This window comes from Mobula hypostoma, chromosome 7 (assembly GCF_963921235.1).
Source record: "Mobula hypostoma chromosome 7, sMobHyp1.1, whole genome shotgun sequence".
Classification (NCBI taxonomy): Eukaryota; Metazoa; Chordata; class Chondrichthyes; order Myliobatiformes; family Myliobatidae; genus Mobula; species Mobula hypostoma.
The window spans coordinates 35,815,359-35,827,677 of record NC_086103.1 but is presented as its reverse complement, the minus strand read 5'-3'; the positions used below and the strand labels follow the sequence as shown (position 1 = coordinate 35,827,677).

Here is a 12,319-nt window from a genome sequence, read left to right as displayed (position 1 = left end):
TCCCAGGGGAGGTGGTGGAACCAGGTACAACTGCAGCATTTAATAGGTGTTTAGAAAGGCACATGAACAGGCAGGGCTTGGTTCATTTCTGACTCCTCCCCCCTCCCTTTCTTGATCTCTGTTTCCATATCTGGAGACAAACTGTCAATGAACATCTTTTATAAACCTACTGATTCCCATGGTAATTTCGACCACCCTATCTCCTGTAAAAATGTTATTCCCTTTTCTCAGTTTCTTCGCCTCCACATCTGTTCCCAGGATGTGGCTTTCCGTTCCAGGACAGAGGTATCCTTCTTAAGGAATGGGATTTCCCTCCCTCTATTGTTGATATTGCCACCCTCACCCACATCTCCATTTCCCATAGATCCACACCCACTCCATCTTCCCACCACTATAATAGTGATAGAGTCCCTCTTGTCCCTACTTCCATCCCATCAGCCTCTGCATCCAACATTCTCCACAACTTCTGCCATCCCCAAAGGGATCCTACCACCAAACATACCCCCCCCCCACCCCCCGGATTTCAGCAGGGATCGCTCCCTCCTTAATTCGTTCCTCTGATCTCCCTCCAGTCTTTGCAATCGGCCTAAGTGCTACACTTGCCCTTACACCTCCTTCCTCACTTCTATATAAGACCCCAAACAGACCTTCCGGGTGAGATAACACTTCACCTGCAAATCTGCTGGGGTCATCTATTGTATCCAGTGCTCCTGATGCTGTCTCCTCTACATTGGTGAGAATTGTCGTAAATTGGGGGAGCACTTCATCGAGCACCTCCACAACATTCGCCACAGATGGGACTTCCCGGAGGCCAACCATTTTAATTCCAATTCCCATTCCGACATGTCGATCCATGCCCTCTTATGCCAAGGTGAAGGCACCTTCAGGGAGGAGTAACACCTTATGTCCCATCATGGAACCCTCTAACCTGATGGCATGAATATTGATCTCTCCTTCCTGTGAACAAATTTCCCCTCTCCCCCCTTCCTCTATTTTCCACTCTGACCTTTAACTCCTTCCCACCTGCCTATTACTTCCCTCTGGGTCCCTTCCTCCTTCTTTCTCCTAGTGTCCATTCTCCTCTCCGGTCAGATTCTTTCTCCAGATCTTCACCTTTCTCACCCACCAGGCTTCACTCATCATCTAGCCAGCCCCTTTCCCCTCCCCCCACCTTTTTATTCTGGCATCTTTCCCTTTCCTTCTCAGTCCTGAAGGGTCTCAGCCCAAAATGTCAACTGTTTACTCTTTCCCATAGATGCCGCCTGGCCTGTTGAGTTGCTCCAGCATTCTGTGTGGACTGCTTTGGATTTTCAACATCTGCAGACTGCCTCATGTTTACAGACAGAGATAGACCACATGCATACAGATGGGATTAGTTTAATTTGGCATCAAACATCGTGGGCCTGTTCCTGTGCTATATTTTCCACGTTCTATGCTACATTTCATGGCAGTAATTGTGGGTATTTAGAATCAAACCATTAATACAAATATTTTTTCATACATGCAAGGAAAAGGGAAATGTTAGAAAAATTCCAAGTGAAAGAATAACAGGGAAACATTCAACAGAAAATTTTTGTAAGTGACAATTAACAATTAAGTTTAACTTAATTTCAATTAAGTTTGAAAGTAACAATCACATCTTTCCTGCAAAACAAAAAAGGACGAAAAGTTTTCTCAATACTAACTGGTTCTTTGAAGCTTGCTCCATCAATAAAGCAAATTCTCTCATAAGCTGTTGACAAAGGAGGTTTTTCTCAGGAGCTCCAGACATCATAGTTAACCAGACTGGCTCTGCAATCCTCGGCATTGTATATAGATTATGTATTGCTGTCCTAATTTGAGATAAAGGTACGAGAGAGAAAAAAAAGTCAAGTGTTTGTGGTCTGAAAGTATCAAACCTTTTTTTTAAATTTAAAAAGACAGTTTGTGCAGACTTCACTTTTCCTCATTCCAGCCATAATACTTAAGCAAAAACTACTGTTTCCACACTGGCCAATTAAGGTGAGTTATTCCTGTACAATATTCAAGAGTGCCCAAATATGTAGCACATCATACACTTGTTGTGGTTAGAAGGCTGACCATTTATCACTGAAGAACATTCTGCTTTCTATTCTTACAGCCTCTGGCATAAACTGCAATTGATACACCTCCCCCTGAAAGCTATCAAATTCTACTGGCATTGGACCAGCAGACATATGACCAGTTGAGAAGAAATCTAAATCTCGGGCAATTTAGTCTGCATCCAAAAAAAAAGCATTCTCCACAGCTGCTGCAATTCTTTCATTTCAAAGTGGAAGATGTTTATTTTTCTGTCTACAAAGATGTTAACAGAATAGTGTTAAGTTAAAAACTCTTCCATTTAATTCCATGTTTGTTTGCTACAGCAGTTTAAACAGACCTCAGAGCCCTAAGTCTGATCAAACAGCCAGATTTTTGATTTAAATGCTCTTCATAAATAATTCACAGGAACATTTCCAGTTATAAGGGGAGTTGGCAGTTGTTATGAACTACAGCAATTCATTGTCTATAAATAGCATTGGCAGCAAGGTACAAACAGGCATGTGTAACTGCAGTAGATGTGACAGCAGTTAGGTAACCTCTGACTCAAGGACAAGACCCCAGAAAAACCCTCAGCTCCTAATTGAAAATGCTGTCACTATTTATGAAGCTGTTTTGGTCTTATTCCAGACTATTGTAAAATGAAAGTGCTTTTTACAGCAGATTTTTACTTTATAAAATAACCTATTGATAATGTCATATCCTACATCAAAATTTGTAGTTGTGAATAGAACATGGGTACTACTACCGCCACACAGTCCTTAATATGTTGCCACCAGTTGAAAATCTAAATTGGAATGATAACTAACACCAAAGTTCAGCTCTTCCGAATTAAAGTAATGGATGTGATTGAGCTTAAGAAAATCAATGATACAAAACATTAATTTACCATAATGAATTTCATAATTACATTTTCAATTTGAAGCATAAGACAACTTATTACTGTCCATCAAACTAATTTAGCTATATTACAAACAATAAACAAGTGCAAATTATAAGTTGCAAAATGACAAACTATGTATGGAGTAGATTATTAGCATGTTGGTCCCTGCCTACTTCACTAACTTTATGAATGGAGCGCCTTGATGGAATCTTCACTGCTCAGTCAAAAACTGGAGAAGCAATCAATATTCAAATGTTAATTCTATCCAGATAATGAGTTTTTAAATGCTGCAATAGCTCATTTCAAAGGGATCTTTACTTAAAGCAAGACTTCTGCATTAATCCTAAGGCAACAGAAGCTTTCAAAATGCATGGTAAATATATTTAACATTGAAATAGTCACCTGAATTCATTTAAAGCATCCACAATTCTATTGGAACTCACAACACGCTGGTTTGTCTCAGAAATTCTATTTCTCATTTTCATGGCCTGAAAAAAAACAAGAAATCAAACAGTTCAGCAAGTTACCCATGCAAATCATACCTTTTGAAAATGTTTAAAGAAGGTTATAGCTTTATATGAGAATACAAGGATTCAGATCAATGTATTAACACTGCTTTCATAACGCTTACTTTATAGTGCAATAACGCATGTTTCATGCTGTTCTACTCAACAGCTATCGCAGTACCTATCAAATTCTTGGATTTTAACCAGTATTTAATTGATTGCTGCTAAAGCTCCTTTGAATGTATAAATAATTCTACATATATATATTTAAATTTTGTGACCAAATTATCATAGAACATTACAGATAGGAAAGTATCTCTATAGCAAATTCAGCTCTTGGCTAAGGGCACTTGGCATCCAGTGAAGATGGTTACCTGCAAACCAGACACATTGGCTCAGTGGCTTATTGCCAAAATTAGAGAGAGAATCAGTTCCCTGATTGTTCTCCACACTCTACTCTCTAATTGGGGCAGCATTTATTCACAGGGTATTGATTTAGTTCACCTTGGTCAATATTTTTGTGAACAATGATTGGAGCAGTTCACCATACTTAACTATTTCACGTTGTTATTCTTCCCACAAAAAAACTTAAAATAATACTTGAGTTTTCTAAGGCTAACTGTTTGCAATCGTTCCAATGAATGAATGGGAGGAATCGAGGTGTTTTTGAAATGACGTACCTACCGATGATGAGGAAGCACCTACAAAAACAGATTAAGTCCAATATACTTCAAGCCACTCAGTTGACTAGTCACTCTGTCCAATGAAGCCAGCAGAGATAGATATTTCACTCAGGACAAGATTTAATTCTAGTTTATTCCAAATTAATGCAGGCCTCCGATTGATCTGACAGCCCAACCTTGATATGCAGGAAGTTTTCAAGTATAGGTCTCCCCGGCTTTCCGAACGTTCGCTTTACGACATTTCGCTTTTATGAAAGACCTACATTAGTACCTGTTTTCACTAAGCGAAAGAGGATTTTCGCTTTTACGAAAAGACCCCAGCTTTAAACTTGTGTTTACCCCGAGAAAGACTACCATGACCATGAAGCCTTGCGTGGGCAGGTGTGTGCGCATGAGTGACGTGCACATGCGTGTACGTGCCTACTTTTTTCTACAAATCGGTTTTGGTTCAATCTTCTCGATTCTGTTAAGTGAAACTACACTGTACATACATTATTTCTACTTTATATTGGCTGTGTATTTATCATATCATTCCTGCTTTTACTATATATTAGTGTTATTTTAGGTTTTATGTGCTCTTGTCATCTTCAGAAGTTTTCGGATGACTCTGCCATTGTTGGATGCATCAGCAAGGGAGATGAGGTTGAGTACAGGTCTACGGTAGGAAACTGTGTCACATGGTGTGAGCAGAATTATCTGCAGCTTAATGTGAAAAAGACTAAGGAGCTGGTGGTAGACCTGAGGAGAGCTAAGGTACCGGCGACCCCTGTTTCCATCCAGGTGGTCAGTGTGGACATAGTGGAGGATTACAAATACCTGGGGATACGAATTGACAATAAACTGGACTAGTTTAAGAACACTGAGGCTGTCTACAAGAAAGGTCAGAGCCGTCTCTATTTCCTGAGGAGACTGAGGTCCTTTAACATCTGCCAGACGTTGCTGAGGATGTTCTACGAGTCTGTGGTGGCCAGTGCTATCATCTTTGCTGTTGTGTGCTGGGGCAGCAGGCTGTGGGTAGCAGACACCAACGGAATCAACAAACTCATTTGTAAGGCCAGTGATGTTGTGGGGATGGAACTGGACTCTCTCACGGTGGTGTCTGAAAAGAGGATGCTGTCTAAGTTGCATGCCATCTTGGACAATGTCTCCCATCCACTACATAATGCACTGGTTGGGCACAGGAGTACACTCAACCAGAGACTCATTCCACCGAGATGCAACACAGAGCGTCATAGGAAGTCATTCCTGCCCGTGGCCATCAAACTTTACAACTCCTCCCTTGGAGGGTCAGACACCCTGAGCGATAGGCTGGTCCTGGACTTACTTCATAATTTTCTGGCATAATTTACATATTAGTATTTAACTATTTATGGTTCTATTACTATTTATTATTTATGGTGCAACTGTAGCGAAAACCAATTTCTCCCGGGATCAATAAACGATGACTGACTATGACCATGACTATTTGGTATGATTTGGTAGGTTATTTTTTGGGTCTGGGAACGCTCAAAAATTTTTCGCATATAAAGTAATGGTAATTGCTTCTTTGCTTTACGCCATTTTGGCTTACGAATGGTTTCATAGGAACGCTCTACCTTCGGATAACAGGGGAAACCCTGTAATGTGTTTTAACAGGAAGTGCAGCTGTAGCCAATTCAACTGCACTACTTTTCTGTGGATACTTGGAAATCATCAATTCTTCCAATCCAAACATTAAAAAAATGACAAGCCTCTCATGTGGAAACAATGCTTCTGCCCATTAACAGCTCGGTGACTAAACAAATATTAAGTCCAATAAAGGGGAACTGAAGAAGAATTAACAAACTTCATATTGCAATGGAATAAGTACTCATTTCCAATCATTTTTTAAAACTGAATTTAGATGCTTTCATGAGGTCTTTCAATCTTCACATAGAGGGAGAGATGAGCTGACTGTGGGATTGGGCTAAAGTGCTTGATATGTCTCAAAGAAGTTCAGAGCCCCACACTGGAAACAACAGTGATTTGCATCCCTGCCCCATGTGCAAAGTATTTTTTGGAACTGTAACATGAAATTACTTTCACTACAAAACACTAAAGTTATATTCACACCCTTCCCCGTTAATTTTATACTTGGAACGTTTTTTTCAAATCATAATACCATATAGGTGATTTTTCTCATCAAAGGTGTACACTTTTCCCTCCACATTACCTATCATGTTACAAAACTATAAACTGTCAGTGGGTCAACAAATGATTCAGATAAATCCATGAAGTACTACTTCCCAGTTAGTAGAAGGAGGAAACACAAGTACCTGCTCAATAGCAAATTTCAGTCTGTTCATATGACTCTCAAATAGAGGGAAATGAGCAAAGAAGAATTCGTGAAACTTATTATTCTCCTCCTCAGTCTGTGATAGTGAAAATATAATGCCAATAGCAATCTTCTTTTTGCGAACAATAGAAGGATTTGAACTACAGCTTTCATCAGACATATTAAAACTCTCCTCGACTGACCTGAAAGACAATGAAAATTTTCTTAACACAGATGCCTTTAAATTGATTACATAGAAGAAAGGTCAAATGTGTAATAGCAACAAAGTGAAACCCGGTCATAGAAGTAAATGAGAATAAAATGTTGTTAATGTGAATTGCACTGCTCTCTCCGTTTTCTCTCACATGACCATTGACTACTGACTGATTACACCGTTCATCAAACTTAAAGTAATATGTAGTAGTCAACTGCCATTCAAACCAGAAAATTGAACTATCCATGAAAAGCACATCAGGATTAAACACAAGTGAGGCAGCACTGCTCCCTTTTACACTCCAGTACTGTCCAATGGATGAGTAGCAAGTAATGCACATCACCAATTTTTAAATTACTTTAAAAAAAGTTACCACCATTCCTTTTCAGAGGCAGATTAAGACTAATGAGTCTGGAACACAAGATCGAACAAGAGAGTCATTAAGTTATCCAATACCCTTATACCCACCTCACAATCTACCAGATGAGTGCTTTACCTTTAGAGATGAATGTAATATGGTTTAGCTTGGGAAAGGCAATGGCAGAATTTTCATTTAAAATATCAATCGATTTTGTAAAGCATCAAGGTTGAAAGGCAATTTACAAATGGCTTTTTCATCAAAAAATTTCAGGCTTACCACCTAGGAAAAACTCCATTTTCAAGACTGGTATTCTTACTGCGTCGCCAACGACGATGGTAACTGCTTGCACAACTACTTGGAAGTGAGGAGCTTGGTGAAGGAAAGGGTGTGATCAGCAGACTGCTCAGGGAAGCTGTGTCAAAAATAAATTTTAAAACATATTTGACAGTGGCTTTACATTTTGAAAAAGATAGTCTGTGATTTTCATTCATTTTGATGTAATGCAAATTACTACTGATCGCTTCCTAGAATAGATCTAAAAAGTATCCTTTTTTAGGAAATAAATAAAATCAAGAACTCAACAAGTATTTAAACTTTTTCTCATTATAAAACACAACGTATATAATGTTCAGCATTGATATTATTACAAAAAGTTCAAGCAGATTGACAGTGGTCACATGGTCTACAACATAATGAAATGCAAGGCACTAGTTTTGCACAGAAATTTGGTCTGCTCCTTAGGATGTCCCTGAATAGACACTGGAGAAGACACAGTAGAAATAGTGTTTTTTTCAGTCTCGTGGGTACGAACTGAGGTCAGTTATCCTCTGTTCACAACTACACTGGGAGATACCAACAGCAGCTTTTTCTTGGCCAACAATTGTTACATGATGCAAGTCAGAATCTGATTATGGAGTAATAATAAACGTTAAAAGTATTCAGCTTGGAAACTTCAGTTGAATTATTTTCCTATATCTTGGTCAGAAGGGTGCAGTTACAGTGTTAAAAAACGAGTACTTTTATAAAGGCATTTAAAATCGTAGGTACATTATTGTTAAATACTCTACGGTTCAAAAGCTTAATATATTTTACAGCAGACTATTTCTGCTAGCTTATAACAGTCATGCCCAAATCAGAAGCATAGCTTGGCCATATCAGAATACAATTTAGCCTGAATATACTCAATAGCATCAAATGACTAGTTTCAATAATAGTGTTTCTTTAAGGTTATTTATTTGAATTTTTAAAAAACCAAGCAAATGTTCCTTCCCTCAAAAATTAGAAGCATTAACTGACACATTTCAATGTAAATAGTAGCTACATAGATAGCCACAAGAACTCAACATTAAAATTACTACTATAAATGATAACTCATTTAATTCTTACCAGATCTTGTTATCCCACTGCCTCTACCTTCATTGATTCCTCTACTGGGCATGTCCATGGGGGTGCTGTGAACTGCAAATGTTAGAAACAGTCAACATTTCTCATCTTACCATTTTAACTCTACCTGACTCTTCCCACAGTAAATCAACCAGACCAAAGTGTAAATAAACTATCAGATTGTGAAACAGGCAAGCTTCAAGTTATCTTATTGTGATGCTTTGCATAGCAGCATGCGTATTTGATTCAGGATAAATGATCAGTGCATCAGCATGCAATTCACTGGCAAATAGTAAAAGTTGAAATTTCTAATGTTGTTACTGCTCCTAATGGCCCACCACCACAATCACGTCAGAGCTGAAGTAAATCAGAATCATTTATTTTGATGATTGAAATGAAATTATCAATATCATTTATGATAAACTGATTACTCAAAAAAAGCAGTTTTACTTAAGAATGCATGCATTTTGTAAAATCCTATAACAAAAGTCAAACTGTAATTTCCTACTCTAGATACCTCATTTCATTAACTCAATTTTCCAACATCCTAAGAGATTAGTTATGAACAAATCAGTCTCAAATAACTAAAAGCAGCTAGTAGTTTCTGCTAATTAAAAGGATAAAAATCTTTGCTTCCTTTCACCCGTTCATCTCACCTCACTCCCGATGCCATTCAATACTTATTCATTGTTCAAGACGAGCTGGTGTCACTCTGAAACCACTCAATATTTGACTTTCCAGTTTTAAAACAACCAATTTTGCAATCCAAGTTGGGGCTCAATTACAGTCCTGTCCTTGGATTACTAGCTCACAACAATCAATGATTTGGAGAGGGGATCAGGTATAAAATCTAAGTTTGCTGATGATACAGAACTAGGTGCAAGTGTAGGCTGTGAACAGGATGCAGAGAGGCATCAGGAGGATGTAGAAAAGTGAGTGGGCAAGGCCGTGTCAAATGGAAAAGCACAAGGTAATTCACTGAGGGGGGAAAAGTAGAAAAGTGCAAGTTATTTTCAAACAAAGGTGTACGATGGAATGATGATGTTCAGAGGGGTTTACACACCCTTTTACACAAATCACTGTTGAAATGCAGGTACAGCAAACAATCAGAAAAGCAACCATTCATGGATCTTTATTTATTGCAATACGATTCAAGTTCACAAATCAATGTGTTACGCTTCAATTATATAGGGCTTTGGTGATGATATCTCAACTATTACGTATAGTCTGATCTCCCCATCTATGATGATACACGTAATAGAAGGGGTGTACCGAAAGTTCACTAGATTGAATCCCGGATGGCAGTGTTCTTACACAAGGAGAGGTCAAGAACACTGAGCCCATACTTTTGACCTTAGAAAGGTAATTTTATTGGAATATACAAAACTCATGCAGACCCTGACAGGGTAGGTGCAGAGTTGATGTTTCCTATGGACCAGGAGTATCAAAATAAGGATTCAGGCATCAAGACTGAAGTGAAAAGAATCTTCTTCGTGCACTGAGTTGCTAATCTTTTGAATTCTGTATGCTTGACAGAAGGAAGCTTAACAGCTGTGCATATTCAGGAGGCAAAGCAACAGATTTTTAAGGTATTAAAAGAAACAAGGGATATCAGAGTGCAGGGAAGTGGTGCCTAAGTAAAGAATTAATTGGAAGTGGAAAGGATAGTTCCTATGGTGGGAGAGTCTAAGACCAGAGGACAGCCTCAAAATAGAGGGGCATCCTTTTAGAATGGAGATGGAAGAATTTCTTTAGCCAGAGAGTGGGGAATCTGTGAAATATATTGCATAGGCAGCTGTGTAGGCCAAGTCCTTAAGTATTATTTAAGGCAGATGTTGACAGATTCTTCATTGGTCAGGGCACAAAGGGATACAGGGGGAAGGCAGGAGATTGGGGCTGAGAGGAAAAATGGATCAGACTCGATGGGCCAAATGCCCTAATTCTGCTCCTATATCTTGTGGTCTTACTTAACTGAATGCTGGAGGCAGGCACAAGCACTGAATGGCCTAAACCTACTTCTATCATATTACTTGCTGCTCGTTCCTAATATTGAACTTGTCATGCACCAAAGTATTGCTAAGTGAAGACAATCCAACTTTAAGATAATTGTACAGGCAAGCATACACAAAAATTGGTATCTTAATTTGCTACAATTCAACTAAAAGAACTGTAGAGGTGACTGACTGATCCCTTAACCCAAGTGGCAGCTCACTTCAGGTAACTCCGTTTTCACAACCTCACAGACCATAAGACCATAAGACAAAGGAGCAGAATTAGGCCATTCGGCCCATCGAGTCTGTTCCACCATTTTATCATGAGCTGATCCATTTTATCCTATTTAGTCCCACTGCCCCGCCTTTTCACCATAACCTTTGATGCCCTGGCTACTCAGATAGCTATCAATCTCTGCCTTAAATACGCCCAATGACTTGGCCTCCACTGCTGCCCGTGGCAACAAATTCCATAGATTCACCACCCTCTGACTATAAAAATTTCTTCGCATTTCCGTTCTGAAAGGGCGCCCTTCAATCCTGAAGTCATGTCCTCTCGTTCTAGACTCCCCCATCATGGGAAATAACTTTGCCACATCCACTCTGTCCATGCCTTTTAACATTCGAAATGTTTCTATGAGGTCTCCCCTCATTCTTCTAAACTCCAAGGAATACAGTCCAAGAGCGGACAAACGTTCCTCATATGTTAACCCTCTTATTCCCGGAATCATTCTCGTGAATCTTCTCTGTACCCTCTCCAACGTCAGCACATCCTTTCTTAAATAAGGAGACCAAAACTGCCCACAGTACTCCAAGTGAGGTCTCACCAGCGCCTTATAGAGCCTCAACATCACATCCCTGCTCCTATACTCTATTCCTCTAGAAATGATTGCCAACATTGCATTCGCCTTCTTTACTACTGACTCAACCTGGAGGTTAACTTTAAGGGAATCCTGTATGAGGACTCCCAAGTCCCGTTGCATCTCAGAACTTTGAATTCTTTCCCCATTTAAATAATAGTCTGCCCATTTATTTTTTCTGCCAAAGTGCATAACCATACACTTTCCAACACTGTACTTCATTTGCCACTTCTCTGCCCATTCTTCCAATCTATCCAAATCCCTCTGCAGACTCGCCGTTTCCTCAGCACTACCGGCCCCTCCACCTATCTTCGTATCGTCAGCAATCTTAGCCACAAAGCCATCTATTCCATAATCCAGATCGTTGATGTACAATGTAAAAAGAAGCGGCCCCAACACTGATCCCTGTGGAACACCACTGGTAACCGGCAGCCAACCAGAATAGGATCCCTTTATTCCCACTCTCTGTTTCCTGCCAATCAGCCAATGCTCTATCCACGTATGTAACTTTCCCGTAATTCCATGGGCTCTTATCTTGTTAAGTAGCCTCGTGTGTGGCACCTTGTCAAAGGCCTTCTGAAAATCCAAATATACAACATCCACTGCATCTCCCTTGTCTAGCCTACTGGTAATTTCCTCAAAAAATTGTAATAGGTTTGTCAGCAAACAACAGGAATTCTGCAGATGCTGGAAATTCAAGCAACACACATCAAAGTTGCTGGTGAACGCAGCAGGCCAGGCAGCATCTATAGGAAGAGGTGCAGTCGACGTTTCAGGCCGAGACCCTTCGTCAGGACTAACTGAAGGAAGAGTGAGTAAGGGATTTGAAAGCTGGAGGGGGAGGGGGAGATGCAAAATGATAGGAGAAGACAGGAGGGGGAGGGATAGAGCCGAGAGCTGGACAGGTGATAGGCAAAAGGGGATCCTTTTGCCTATCACCTGTCCAGCTCTCGGCTCTATCCCTCCCCCTCCTGTCTTCTCCTATCCTTTTGCATCTCCCCCCCCCCCCCTCCAGCTTTCAAATCCCTTACTCACTCTTCCTTCAGTTAGTCCTGACGAAGGGTCTCGGCCTGAAACGTCGACTGCA

The 12,319-nt window shown here is 39.9% G+C and overlaps 1 protein-coding gene across 3 annotated transcripts in view; it reads right to left on the bottom strand.

The window, feature by feature from the left end:
* Positions 1-12,319, bottom strand: part of fnip1 (folliculin interacting protein 1) — a 96,845-nt gene that overhangs the window by 26,911 nt on the left and 57,615 nt on the right. For all 3 annotated transcript variants that reach the window (XM_063053263.1, XM_063053265.1, XM_063053264.1), the window contains 5 exons: positions 8,385-8,456; positions 7,275-7,410; positions 6,425-6,626; positions 3,344-3,429; positions 1,686-1,832 (listed from right to left, as the gene is read on the bottom strand). In XM_063053263.1, coding sequence (XP_062909333.1) covers positions 1,686-1,832; positions 3,344-3,429; positions 6,425-6,626; positions 7,275-7,410; positions 8,385-8,456 — 643 coding nt within the window. The remainder of the gene's footprint in view (positions 1-1,685; positions 1,833-3,343; positions 3,430-6,424; positions 6,627-7,274; positions 7,411-8,384; positions 8,457-12,319) is intronic.